The following is a 14,448-nucleotide window of genomic DNA, read 5'->3' as shown; positions in this document are numbered from 1 at the left end:
TGTAGCCAGGAGTTAACACAAGATAATCAATGGCCTACAATGACTTACAAAGCCACATTAACAGAAATGCACACCTTCAAGTTCCCTGTTGTTTTAACAGACTTTCCCGATAAACATCACTGTGACGGAATGGTGCATGTTCAGTGATTCATTCGCTGAATGTACGTCACAGTGAATTGGCGCCCTGAGTGTTAGCCAGCGGCTCAAACTACCGGAATCCGGCCCAGCAAGTTCAAGAGTAGTGCCAACCTGTAGATCAGTTAAAAAGAATAAGTCAAAGTCATTAAAAATCAGCATTCATCTCCGATATTCAGTGAGGAAACTTTTAAAATATCAGGAAAATTACAGTTTGGCGTGTTTGTTAAAGCAAATATACGTTTTAGTTCAGTGAGTGGGACTACGCAGTCAAAGCTCCAGTCAAGCACTGGAACTTTGACTACTTTTAAAATATTAAGTTAGAGCCAGGAGACAGTTAGCTTAGCTTAGCATAAAGACTGGAAGCAGGCAAAACACCTGGCCTAGCTCTGTCCAATTAAAAAAAAAAAGTATCTACAGTAACTTAACCTCTAAAGCTCACAGATTAACACATTGTATCTTGTTTGTTTGATATGTACACAAACCAGAAATATACAAATCACAAGGCTAGATGTTTGCTCTGCTTTCAGTCTTTATGCTAATTAACGTTTATCGCCTGCGTTAATCAGCTTTATCGCCGTTTACGTTTGCTTGCGTTAATTGTTTATCGCCTATCGCCTACGTTAATCAGCCGAACTGAAACTCATTAACACAGCAATACTTCATGGTAAGTGTTAAAGCTCTTACCTTCCATCCGCCTGAGTCACATTATTTACCCTAACCCAAGTGCCCTCTGTTTGAATATCCGTAAGGCCATTCCACAGGTCTGCTCCAGCACGGTCAAATGCTTGGATCCATTTTTGGCAAGTTCTCAAAAAGATTTAGCTGAGTGTAAAGAGGTGAAACAACATCACAATATGTTACCTGAGAGTACACTTTTACGGTATTATTAACATTGCTGGCCTAGTTAGCAATTAATGAGATGCTGAGGGGAATATGTCTAAAAACACTTCCAGATACAAACCTAGGCCTCATTTGCCTTCATGTTTACATCGCTTAACTGGTAAGACGTTTAACAGTTAAAAGAAGAACATCTATTAAAGTCAGAAGTGAGAAGAAAAGGTTCAATTTCAAAATGCTCTAAAGATTTATGCAATAGCCTCTCACAGATAACAGATGTAATGGACAGCAGTGTTGTTTTTTCCACTTGTAGTGTCTCAAGCCTCTGAAGGCTGTCACTGAGGGTCTTGTTCTGCTCTAACTGCAGTTTAAATTGCTGATGGCTCCTGAGCTCTTTTTCTAATGCCTATTTGGCCTCTTTTTGAACTTTGATAGCTTCGCTCTGACTTATCTGAAGTTCCTTCACCTCTATGATAAGCGCTTGTGTTGTTATATGGTCTGGAGTGGATTCCTCACTGACTTTGCAACCTGTGATTAACAGAAGTAAGAAGGCATCTTTTTTATTTTTAATCTATTGTACATAATATATTAAAAAAAATATATAAATATTATATCCTCCTGCCGTCTTGTGCCTTTTTCCGTAATGGGCAGACCCAACTAACCTGATGTCTTTCACTCTGGCCTAGGTTATTTAGGCTGGCTCCTCATTCTCTCTCTCTCTCTCTCTCTCTCTCTCTCTCTCTCCCTATCACTTTCTATCCTTTTGGTTTGGATTTCCCCTTTGTTTTGCCTTGACAACACCACACATAAATTTAACACTTCACTTACCACTGACTTACAGACTACAGATTCATCTCTTATGTTCTTTTTGTCTTAGTTTCAAATAAAATATTGTATAAATGACTTTAAATCCTGTGTGGTCTCGCTCTTTGTTTAGCTCACTGACCTTGAATGGGACGAAATGGGGGCCCATCCTGCTTTTGGACTTGAATTAGGCTCAATAATTGGTAGTTTTAAGTCAAATCAGTATTGTATCGTATAGTTTGTTTGTGATAGTTTGGCTGAGACTTCTGTTTGTTCAGAGTGGTAAGTACACAATAGTTTGAGAGATTCACATGTCTTCTTCTTTGGTGTTTTGGTGATTTGTTTTAGACAAAGCGCTGGTTTGACCCACTTGTTGATTAAATATTTTCCAAATTCACTATGTAAACTAGGAGGGGACAATCATTGTTAGCCACTTGTTCCTTCTTCACCCCACTAGTTTAGTGTAAATTTAGCCTACATAAGTACACTAAACCAGTGTTAAGTGTACTTATGCTAACCATAAGTATGCTTAATTCTGCTCAACTTGTTGGCCTTAAGTTAAGATTTCTTAAATGGCTTCTGTGGTGGATGAGTTTCTTCGCTCCTTCTGATCACTTTCTCAATCAGTGCACTAGTGATGAGCTTTCGAAAATAGCAGAACATTTTAATATTGAGATTAGTCATAAACATATGAATGGAAACTTTAAAGCAATTTAGAAAGCAAATGTGTTGGAAGCTGTTGTCTTAAAAAAGGAGGACGATATTCAACCTTGTTATCTTAATGCAATGATAAGCTTTGAGCAACAAAAAACTACTAATGAACTTGAAATACAACTAGAATTGAAAAAAAAATAAGATATTCAAAACAAAGCAGACCAAATTGGAACTTGAAGAGTACAAATTGCAACTGATTAAGGAGGGTAAGTTGTCTGAAGGTTTAAGTAGGGAAAGTGTGAGCCCCAGTGAACCTTATTCTAGATTTGACATGGACACAAATTTAAGCATGAATGTGAAGCTGAGAAATATGCAGAAACTGGACCAGAGTCTAAAAGGAATGTCTCCAATATCTTGTTGAATCAATGTGACGAAGAACCAAGGCTGTTTTCAGAGCAAAGGGAGACCCAGTATTAGTATGGTGTTCCTAATAAAGTGCTCGGTGAGTGTGTAACCTACATCACTAACACTGGTAATTCTTCATCTGACCTCCACAATCTTTATATTTATTGTGAATCAGTGATTTGATCTTTTTTCATTTGCTATTTTTGCAACTAGCTCCTTCTTGTTTTGTGGGGGTGTAGAATAAATCAATAAATCAACAGCTTCATAGAACATGCCAGTTGTTTCTTTACCAATACATCATGTAATATGAAAGGCAGGTCTGCCTAGCAACTGATGAGATTTTTTTTAAATCTTTCTTTCTAAAAAAGATTCTTCAAACACAAACAATAGAGGTATCTGAATTAGCCTTATTAGCATAGCTGGTAAATATTGTATGCTTAACACAGTTAAAAATACTTGCTTTCCCAAATATTCTTTATGTTGTTCAGTAAATTCAAAAGAAAATTCTTCAAAACAGAATTTAGTTTAATCTTATTTTGGTTCTTCAATGACTTTCACATGACATCTGAAAATCAACTGATAGCTGTTCTTTTTAATGGCCATAATAAAACTGTAACTCTACCACGAGGTTGAAGATTATTTTCCCATGGACAAAGTAATGATGCTGATCACTGCTATAGCGCTACTGTGAATGTTGTGCATATTACACCTTGCTACCACACTCAAGGTACAGATTATTTCAACATTACTCTTGTTCACTGCAAACCTTTAGAATCACAACTTAGACAATTTAAACATAGTTTGAAATTCAACTGGCAGTAGATGGCTCTTTCTGCAAGTCAGTTGTGAGAGCACTGTTTGAATAATCATAATAAAATGCCGTGGGGTCTGACTCTAGATCATCTTCATCACTGGTGGCCGACTCAAAATCATCTTTGTCAACGAGATGTGGATTGAAAGAGTCTCTGTCATCGGAGTCATCATAATAATAACCACCATCATCCCATATTTCAGTGTCGACGAGAGAATCATCCAATTGGTCTAAAATTATGCAGGAGTGAAGCAGTCATGAACTGAAGAGCAGCGTCTGCATAGGGGCTGGTTTCCATTTCAACTACCAGGTGAACCATTATTACAAAACGGTTTTTAAGATCCTCCCTCTCCATACAGCATCCAGATGCAGACAACATTTCAGGAGGCTTAAAAATGCCATCCTGTCTTCATACTCTAGAGCATCCTGTTTTGCTGAGCACTACTACTGCATCCTCCAAATTCTTGGCCAAGTTGAAAAACTGCCTGACACCAGTTACCTCTTCGTACTCTGGTGTCTTTCCACCCTGATCCCTGTTAGAAGATGAAATACATCCAGGTGTTTTTTTTTCCTGCAATTAGCTACTGTTCCTCTAGCTGACCCAACAGGTGCAACATAGCTTTCATCCAATGACATGCCGTAAAGGTCCATTACCAAGTAGTGGGTGGTATAGCTGTGTATAGCTGAGTATATTACACTTCTGCACCTGAAATGGTGCAGGCACTTAGTGATGTTTCCAATGTTTCTTTGGGTTCTGGGGCCTTTTCTGGAAGATAACTGAGCACTTCATTAGGAGCACTATATTAATACAGGGTAGGGCTGCCTTTGCTCTCCTTTGGATTCCAAAAGATGTTGGAAACCTTCCTTTGAGACTCCATGTTGACATGATTGCATCACCTCATTTCTGCATATTTGTCAGCTGCCCATTCATGCTGCAAATATCCTGCTCTACCACATCCCAAAGGTGTTCTACTGGATTCAGATCTGGTGACTGGGCAGCCCACTGAAGGACACTGAACTCATTGTCATGTTCATGAAACCATTTTCTGGCCATAAAGGGATGCACATGGTCAGCAACAATACACACATAGGCTGTGGCGTCCAAACTGTGATTGATTGGTAACAAGGGGCCCAAAGTTGCCAAGGAAACTTTTCCCACACCATTACACCACCACCAGCTTCCTGGACTGTTGACATGAGGCAGGTTGGGTCCATGGATTCACGCTGTTAATGCCAAATTCTGACCCTACCATCTGTGTGCCTCAGCAGAAATCGAGATACATCTCACCGGCTACGTTTTTCCAGTCTTCAGCTGTCCAGTTTTGGTGAGCCTGTGCCCACTGCAGCACAGATTTCTGTTCTTGGCTGAGAGGAGTGGGACCTGACATGGTCTTCTGCTGTTGTAGCCCATCCGCCTCAAGGTTCTGTGTGAGGTGGCTGCTCCGTCAATATTACATAACTGTAACTTTATTTGAAAGTTTCTCCTTAAAATCTTTGACACTCTGTTATTTTAAGGTCATAAGGAAAGGCCTACTGATGGACATAAGGGGGAAAATCCTGTGACACGATCTGGTTCACACTGATTCACAGAGTTTGCTCTGGTGGTCTCTAACGTGCCGTCCACATGGGGCAAAGATCTATATAGGTGATGTGAACTGCTGTACATCTAGAAGCCTGATTTGTGATTTGTGATCAGGTTGTGGCAGATTTTTAATGGAATCCCCCCTGCTGCGTGTGCTGCTTTAAAATAAAGCCATAGTCACGTATGGCAGCTCTCCCTTTAATATATCTGATAGAAGACTATTGTTGGCAATGTTTTAAATCAATGAGCAGAACAGCTTTATGACGATATTGGATTTTTATATACATATATTTTTTTGTAGTATTGTAATACCTTGGTGCCCTGCTTTGTCAGATATTTAATTTGATGGACCAGCTAAAATCATATATTCCTATCTAGTTATCTTATCTATTAAGAGTTATTCAATTGATTTTCCAAAAAATTCCATATATATAATAATATATATTGATATCTAAATATGAAATTATTCATAGCGTGACAGGATTTTACCCACATTACAAACCCCTATGGTAAAGACGTTTGAATTGTCATAGCATCAGTAAAATTAGTGTCACACTGAAACACATCAGTCCTGAAAATTTGGTTTGACGTTAAAAACTGTGGACTAAAACTTTGAAATGAATGTGGACGGCTATATGTATGGTACTTAAATTGCCATTATTTTAATTTATACTCGCTGTAATAATGCACACATATTACATGCAAAGCCTCCAGGCAAGGAGACAGTTTAATTTGACAGGTTCCGGGTCAGAGCGCCAGGAAAGGATGGACAATTTTTTTTTCACTGTTGTCGCCTCTTAGTAGAGTGTCAGACCAGTCCAACCAACTTCACGCAGTCGTGTAGTTGTGTATTTGTTAGGCAGACTTACTCGACCCGTTTTTAGTGGGGTGACATTTCCATCGCAGTTCAGGATTTTAGTGTGACAGGCGGCGCTGTACTTTCCTCTAGTTCCTGTTATCCAAGTCAAGCAGAACGGGCGGCTAAACATTACCGGAAACGCGCACTCCTGGATTTCATCGTAAAATACGCCACAACACGCCCGCAGGTAGGCGTTTTACTCTGAAAATTAAAACAAGTTGGCTTAACGTCCTGACTGTTGCCGTGTTGGACTTGACACTGGTGCAACTACTGTAGTTGCACGCATTTTGCTGCGTTGTACTTTTCTCACATTTTATGTTTTAAGTGGCCGTGAGGGAGCTAGTTATTACTCGCACCTAGACAGGCCTTTTTTCCGGCCGACACGGGTAACATGTTAGACGTCTGCATGGTCTTGTAGCAGTCTTTCAGAAAGAGCCGTCGTTAGGCCTGGTCGGGTTATTTCCATCACTGCCACTGGCTAACAAGTCCCTAAACAGAAATGTCACTACAGGACTATGAGAGACATTTCGACTCGCTAAATTCTGATTTGGGCGGCGGGTCCGTGGTTAATGAGCGATCGGCGTCGGGCACATTTAATGGCGAAGAGGAAAAGCTGCATTACATTCCTATCCGGATCCTCGGGAGAGGGGCGTTTGGTGAAGCAACTCTGTACAGAAGAACAGAGGTAAGTGGGGCTGCAGTCCCAGCACAGTTGTCTGTTGTTTAAAAGGCAGGGTATAGACATTATGCCACGGAACAGCCAGTCTCCTCCATGCACACTTTGTTGTTGAAACCCTTAGGTGAAGACCTTTATCCTCACTGTAACAACAACAACAACAACAACATGGCATGGGGAACATGTGGTCTTCATCCAAAAATGATGAGAACCCCTGCTTACCTTGAAAACACCCTCATTACACATATCAGAAACGTCTACTCAATAGTGCCCCATCTTTTTTTCTGCATGGGCTATTGTGATTGACTGTTACCGTATGTGTCTGGCTAACTGAATTGCTCACTGTTCCTCTGTTTCCATACCCCTGTGAGAAATTCTTGGGTACGAACAAGATAAATGGCTCTCCCATGCCTTGCTCCTTAACCCACACACACTGCAGTGTAGGGCTTTGCAGACCTTATCACACCACCCCTTCCTCCAGGAAAATGTATTCGGAACTAATTATATATCGCCAAAGAAGATTTTCCTTGTCTGTCTATCCTGTAAGCAGGTAGATATAACAGTAGAGAAACATAATCGTATGCTTTCTGTCATCTGGGATACCCTCTTTTTGGACTCTCACTAGTATTACTCAATGAGATGTCCCCTCTGGCTTCCCCCTAGGACAACTCTCTGGTGGTATGGAAGGAGGTGGACCTGAACTCACTCTCCGAAAAGGAGCGCAGAGATGTCATGAACGAAATCAGCATCCTCTCCATCCTGGAGCACAACAACATCATAGCCTACTTCAATCACTTCATGGATAAAAACACTCTGCTCATCGAGTTGGAGTATTGCAATGGTAAGAAAATGCGGTGTCCACCCTGAAGATTTGATCGAGATTAGTTTGAATGCCGTTCAGCAGCGACAGAATGATAAATGGCCTTGTCGTCACAGGAGGAAATCTGTATGATAAAATCAACCAACGGAAGGGGAAACTTTTCACTGAAGAGGTATGAGTGCGACATTGCAGGCCTTTTATTACATGCACAACAGACTATCATACCCTCACATTTAACATGTTCCTTTAGGTGGTCATATGGTACCTGTACCAAATTGCCTCAGCAGTGGCCTACATTCACAAGGCTGGGATATTACACAGGTTAGATGTTCAGCCCATTTTTATGGCCATATTGAAGGTAGGTCACATGACTTTCTGTTTTGTTTCTAACAATGGTCTTTTTTTGTAATGGAACCGTTTTGTTTTTCTTGCAGAGATATCAAAACTCTGAACATTTTCCTGACCAAGACTGACCTCATTAAGCTGGGCGACTATGGCCTCGCAAAGAAGCTAGACTCTGAGTTTTCGATGGCAGAGACTGTAAGTTGTGATTTTTTTTTTTTTTTCCCCCCCCAACATCTTAAACCAGGAGGCTGTGATTTAGCGACTGTTACCTGAATGTTACACAGTGGTTAAATACTCTCTTCCAATCTATCGGCTCTTTTGCTGTAGTGGTAATGTGGTTCCTGAGTTTGCGCATGCCCTTGCTTTTCAGGTGCTGCCTCATTATGTGTGGCGGCACAGTCGGTATAAATCCAGAGAAAAGCATGGTTTGAAACTTTGAAACTGAGGTATAATTGTTGTTTAGTTCATCACAGCCAACACAGTGAGACGGAAACACATATCTTACAAGTTAACAGTGGGTGTGTACAGTTAATATTCTGTCATCACCTTGGATACTCTGGTTGTTCGATGTGAATCCAGATGGTAGAGTAGATCAGACTGTACGAGGCTGGGGCTAATCACTGACTGCAAATTTACTTTGCAAATACTCATTATTTGAGGTAGAGCACTACACAGTTACATAGCATAGCTCCCTCTGCATCAGCTCGAGATATATATGCTAATGATCTTCTTTTTGCACTTTTTCTTCCTCTGTAAATCCAGTGTGTGGGGACTCCCTATTACATGTCACCTGAATTGTGCCAGGGAGCAAAGTACAACTTTAAATCAGACATCTGGGCCATGGGTTGTGTACTTTTTGAAGTCTTAACTCTTACAAGAACGTTTGACGCAACGGTAGGTTTGCTAGAAATAGTTTTAATTATTTGCATTAATCAGAAAATTGGATTTATTTCCCTAGAATGAATTAATTCTGTCTGTGTCCATACAGAACCCTCTGAACCTCTGTGTGAAAATAGTCCAGGGCAACTGGACGATGGAAGTGAACTCAGATGTTTATTCGTCTGCATTGATCAAGCTGGTGTATGAGTGCCTTGATCAAGTGAGTGAGGGGGGAAAAATCAGAGGAGGGTGTTGTTTCTAATAATTACACAACATAAGGTTTGATGCCAGAGATAATACAGCATGCTTAACAAAAAGCTGGCCTCTGTGAAGGATATCAATGTTAAGTTCCTGGGTTCTTTTTGTGTCGCAGGATCCTGCAAAGAGGCCTACAGCTTGGCAGATTCTCGACCAGCCGTTCATCTCTTGCTGCCGACAGTAAGTTAGTTGAAAGGAAAATAGTGTTGTTTTTTTTTTTAAATTTCCTTATGAAGCAAATATTTTAGATTCTGTTGGATGCAATGAATTTACAGTAAAAACACCCATGACAACTTCATTCTCTGTTAGGGAGCATGAAGAGCGAGTTGCCCTGCTGAATTCAGCAATGAAGAAACCCAAGTGAGTCGTTAACACTTGTTTAATATTCTCCTTTGTAAAAGCCTGTAATCTGTTGTCCCTTAAGTATGACTTTGTAGTATATATCTGATTTGTTGTCCTGGCCGTATCACAGGTTGAGTACAGTTACTGAAACCCCTGTTGCCGTGGTGACCACCCGCTCGAGGGAGGTGTACTTCTGGGGGGGAGGGAAGTTCACCCCCCAGAAACTGGACACATTTAAAGGTGGCAGCAGTGCCCAACATGTGTGTGCGGGAGAGAGTCACTTCGCAGTGGTTACAGTGGAGAAGGAGCTGTACACTTGGGCTGTGAGTATTTATATATCACTCTGGGACAGATACAATGAATCTAGTTTTGCATCACTACAAGAAACTTTCTCAACTTTCTGTCCAGAATGTCCAAGGCGGAGCCAAGATGGTGGGCCAGCTGGGGCATGGAGACCAGGCCTCCTACCGGCAGCCAAAGAGGGTGGAGAAGCTTCAGGGGAAGGCCATCCGACAGGTGGCATGTGGGGCTGACTTCACTGCCTGTATCACCGGTGAGTGAAGAAAGCTTCCTGTGAAAACCGGAACTTCAGGTGGAAGAAATTTAAGTCACATTTCTTCTAATGAACACGCTGCTGCCGCTGCCTTTGCAGATGAGGACCAGATGTACATGTTTGGGTCAGACTATTACGGCTGCATTGGAGTGGAGGGCGAGCTCGGAGTTGAGATTTTGGAGCCAGTGCTTTTGGAGTTTTTTGAGGAGCGGCCCGTCCGTCAGGTTTCGTGTGGGGACAACCACGTGGTGATCCTGACTCAGAGTGGGGAAATCTACTCCTGGGGATGCGGAGAGTATGGTACATAGAGTTGCTCTATATAGTGCTGTTTTGAGCTGATGTCATTAAGCGTCTGTCAGGTTGTTTTTGCTGTTATAACTGTAGCCAGCAGGTGGAGACAGTGGCCCTTTTAACATAGTCATGTTAAGTGTTCCTTGTCAAAATTGCTCTATTTTCCTGCTGCAGGGCGTCTCGGCCTGGAATGTGAGGATGACTTCTCTTCTCCGATGCAAGTAAGACTTTGTCCCCTGTTCTGGTCCTAAAGCCTTACAGGAGCTAGTTAGATACAAAGTGTTTCAAGCAATATGATAAAATAATCTTAAGTACTGCCCGTTTTCTGGTTTTCACAGGTGGAGATCCCTAAAGGTGCCATCATCTCCTCGGTGTCATGTGGCAGTGATGGAACCTTTTATTTGACAGAAAATGGCAAAGTCTTAGCATGTGGAAACAATGAATACAACAAGCTGGGTCTGAACCAGGGAATCTCCGGTCTCAAAAACCACCCCGGAGAGGTGCTGGGTTATACTTAAAGGACTGTATTAATTTAGCAACTTTGGGTGATGGAGCCATGTTTATATGTTCGTTTTCCTGTACACCACAGCAGGGTTACCAGGGGATCCCGTACATCACCACACTGACCTTGGTAAAGCAGCTGTCGCGGTTCACGATCCAGGTCATAGCTCCAGGGAAGACCCATACAGCTGCAATTGACGGTACTGTAAAATCAAGCTGATATTTCTCTTGCAAATTGTCCCCATTTCAAAGCAATGTTATTTGATAAGATTTCTGGCTTTACAGAACGTGGTCGTCTGATCACCTTTGGTTGCAACAAGTACGGACAGCTGGGTGTGAAAGACTTCAAGAAACACCAGGGTGTCCAACTCCTTGTTGGGCCCTTTGGAGGAAAGACAGTGACTAAAGTGTCATGTGGAGATGGCTTCACCATTGCAGCCACTGAGGGTAAGAACACATACAGTGCTGCAGTGCATCTATGGCAATAATATCTATAATTTTTTCTGATTGCGTGACAATTCAATTTCTCCCTGGAAGAGAACACTGCAGACTTTTTGTCCTGTGCGTTTTTCATTATCTTTTTTTTTTTTTTTCTCCTTTCAGACAATCACATCTTTGCGTGGGGAAATGCAGGAAACGGGCGACTTGGGATGCCCCCTGATAAGGGATTTGGTTCAGAGGTTTGCCCCGCCATGCCAAGGCCCATATTTGGTTCTCTCCATCATGTACCTGACCTCTCTTGCCGTGGCTGGCATACAATTATCATAATGGGTTAGTAATCAGAACCTAACCACTGCACAGTATACTGGGGCAAGCAGCCAGCCGTCTAATAAACACATTTTCTTCTTTGCAGAGAAAGTGCTCAACTCCAAAACTATTCGCTCTAACAGCAGTGGAGTATCAATCGGTAGTGGTAAATGCTTTTCTTCGGTCACTGATTTGTGTATTGATTCATTTTCTTTGCCAGAAGAACAAGTCTAAGTTTTCAAGTCTGCATTGTTTGTGTGTGTTATCACTGTCTGTATGAATAAAGGACTGGGCCAGGAGGTGTCTACATCCACAGTTGATCTCGACATAGAGCCTGGTGCGGAGACGATGTGTCGTGACAGGGGTCTTGGGGGTACACTGGAGGTTAATACAGAGGAGTGCCTCATGGAGACCCCAATTATGTCAATGGCAAATCAGACTGGGGACAGCTCGTGCCCTCTCTGGCTTAGAAAGGTTTGTTATCATGAAAGCATCAAGGAATAAAGTATCTTTTGTTTGAATGATAAGATGAAAGCATCTGAATGGAGACTCCCAGTGTTCTAATTCAGCAAGGTTCTCGTCCAACAGGAGCTTGAGGACGCAGAGTTCATCCCAATGCCGGAAGACTCTGAGCCAACCACTCCTGACCAGCTCTCGTCTTTCTCCGAGAGCATCACTTTACCTTATGACGAGCTGAAAGAGCTGAAGGCTGCAGCAGCAGCAGTCAGCAGTAAAAAAGACCTATCGGTAATGCCGACATAGCTGTTGTCTGCACTGATCTAGACTTTAATTATGTACTCCAAATAAAAAAATTCCAAAATTTCACATTACCGCTGTTCATGTCCACTCCGGACTTATTCCTCTCCGGTTGTCTCCACAGACTAAACGAATGAGCTGTGATACTGTCAATGGACTGGGGGATGCTCACGTCTGCAAAAAAGGAGAATCGGGTGTATGCTGCAATGCTAGCAGTGAGGTCACACAGGTATCAAATTTACACAGTGCAAATCACAAACTAATGAAAACTTCGCATCGCAACAGTATTTAACCGAAAAGTATATTTTTGCAGCTTCGAGAGACAATCGCTCGTCAAGAGATGAGGATCCAGATGCTCGAGAAGCAGGTGAGACATTTTTCTCCCGCTTCAGAGCCAAATTTGATCCACATGCATAAGTAACAGCGTAACCTTATGTTCTTGCCGTCCCTAGGTCACTGAGCAGCAGAAGGAGAACGAGAGGCTTTGGGCGGCAATTAATTGTTCAGTGCTACGGGAAGCAGGATGTGACAGTAACGGAAACCATCACTCTGATCGTATGCCTGGGGATGGAGGAAGAGGAGGCGGATTCACAAACCATGGGAGCAGATCTGCAGGGGCCAATGTGTGAGCCTCAACCTGCAGAATTCCAGATTATGGGAGAAGTGTCACAACTCAAAGCACATATTGAATTAAACAGGACGGTTAGGGGGGAAGTGAAGGCTCGGTTAGAGGTGCAGTAGAGAGCGCATCCTCATGCCCATCCACAATGGTTACGTTACAGTATACATGTTTGGCAGAGCGCTTAAGTTGCATGATTACATTTTACTGCATATGTAATACTGTATAATACCTTGCACACTCTCATATGCACACTTGCGTTAACCTGGGTGCAGTGATCTAGCTAGTTTCTCCAAAGACTAAAATGTTGGCTGGATTCAACATGAAGCATCGGACCTTGACACCTGCGAGAGACAATCTGATCACAGTGTTACTGTGCAATGTGAATGTTAAGTCCATGTGTTGGTGGTATTATTGTTGCCTTTTACTGATGTCAGCATTGAGGCTTCAGTCCTTAGTGCGTCAGATATTAGTACTCATCACGAAACAGGTAAGACCAGCTCATGCAAATAGGAAACCCTTTCCTAAAGTTAAGGATTCTTTCTTTTTTTTTTTCAACTGTTCAGATTGGCAGCCTGTATGTTGTCCATACTTTTTGTTGGCACAGTCTTCTAATGTGAAAACATAGCTTTCTTAAATATAACTTTACTGATCATTATTTTAATTTCATCTGTTATTCTTAAATGGTTATAGTGCCAAAAACAGTATAGCCTGTAAAACTTTGTGTAATGTTTATAAGACACGTTAGCTACTACAAACATATTCTAATTATCTCATGCAAATATATAGTTTTTAAATTTGCATGTTTTATTGTCATATAAAGAGCATTTGTGTGAAACACGAAACTACTGATACATTTTTTAACAAGTAGGTTACCTTTTCTTATTGCCTTTTTTGACTTTTGAATTCTTGTTGGCACAGCACAATTAGGTCTATCTCCTTTGTGATAAGTATGAACACTTGAACAGTTTTCTCAGAATGTGGAAAACGTGGTCTTCAAAGCATTTATAATATAGCTGACCTTGCAGCTCTGTTTTTTCTTTTTGCATTTTTTAACCATTTTATCTGTCTTTGGTACTTTCTGATATGTTTGGGGGAATAATGCATCATTTGTGAAAGCAAATATCCAATTTTTTGTTTTTGTTTTGAGATCCGTTGGTTTTGTTTATTGTGTGTGTTATAAAGAATATATGTGTAAAACCCTTTCTCATAGCTTACAAGCTGTTAAGTTGTGGTCAGTGAACTGTCAGGATTTCACCAGTGTAACACTGGCAGTGTTTTCATGCAGTAAAATGCAATGTTAAATATAGTCAGAGTACCTTACAAGCTATTGAAACCAAAATTAGAGCAAATATGACAATGCTGTGCCTTGTAGTTGATTTTTTTTTTTTTTTTAATACAATGTGTTGACAGAATTTAAAATATGGTTTACTTTTTTCAACAGTTTACCAAATATTGTGGAGATGTAACAGTTGTATAAACAAGCACTCCTTCTCTCACAGTCACACTGTTGCTTCCCGCTTTGTGTAAAAGCCATAAATAAAACTAACAGCTATCTTGTGTTACATGTG

At 41.3% G+C, this 14,448-nt stretch overlaps 1 protein-coding gene across 5 annotated transcripts; it reads left to right on the top strand.

Moving 5' to 3' along the window:
* Positions 1–6,021: 6,021 nt before the first annotated feature.
* LOC120795192 (serine/threonine-protein kinase Nek9) lies at positions 6,022–14,279 on the top strand. Of its 5 annotated transcripts, none has more exons than XM_040136851.1 (23): positions 6,022–6,775; positions 7,430–7,607; positions 7,703–7,758; positions 7,837–7,907; positions 8,021–8,126; positions 8,694–8,825; positions 8,920–9,030; positions 9,184–9,248; positions 9,378–9,428; positions 9,541–9,733; positions 9,819–9,963; positions 10,063–10,263; positions 10,429–10,475; positions 10,593–10,754; positions 10,847–10,955; positions 11,041–11,202; positions 11,359–11,526; positions 11,609–11,662; positions 11,789–11,976; positions 12,091–12,249; positions 12,383–12,487; positions 12,572–12,625; positions 12,711–14,279. In XM_040136851.1, exons 1-23 carry the CDS (start codon positions 6,590–6,592, stop codon positions 12,885–12,887), a joined length of 2,880 nt encoding a protein of 959 aa, XP_039992785.1. In that variant the 5' UTR covers positions 6,022–6,589; the 3' UTR covers positions 12,888–14,279. The 5 variants fall into 5 exon arrangements, with proteins under 5 accessions (XP_039992785.1, XP_039992783.1, XP_039992784.1 ...); XM_040136849.1 differs by having other exon boundaries at positions 11,609–11,668; XM_040136850.1 differs by having other exon boundaries at positions 6,023–6,775; positions 10,844–10,955.
* Positions 14,280–14,448: the final 169 nt, after the last annotated feature.

Source organism: Xiphias gladius, chromosome 10, assembly GCF_016859285.1.
Source record: "Xiphias gladius isolate SHS-SW01 ecotype Sanya breed wild chromosome 10, ASM1685928v1, whole genome shotgun sequence".
Lineage (NCBI taxonomy): Eukaryota > Metazoa > Chordata > Actinopteri > Istiophoriformes > Xiphiidae > Xiphias > Xiphias gladius.
This window is presented reverse-complemented; position numbering and strand designations above follow the sequence as displayed.

Coding starts and splice junctions, on each gene's coding strand:
- LOC120795192 (XM_040136847.1), top strand. CDS start 6,590: ATGTCACTACAGGACTATGAGAGACATTTCGACTCGCTAAATTCTGAT. Junction 9,964..10,062: donor CTTCACTGCCTGTATCACCG/GTGAGTGAAGAA, acceptor CTGCCTTTGCAG/ATGAGGACCAGATGTACATG. Junction 10,956..11,040: donor CCATACAGCTGCAATTGACG/GTACTGTAAAAT, acceptor CTGGCTTTACAG/AACGTGGTCGTCTGATCACC.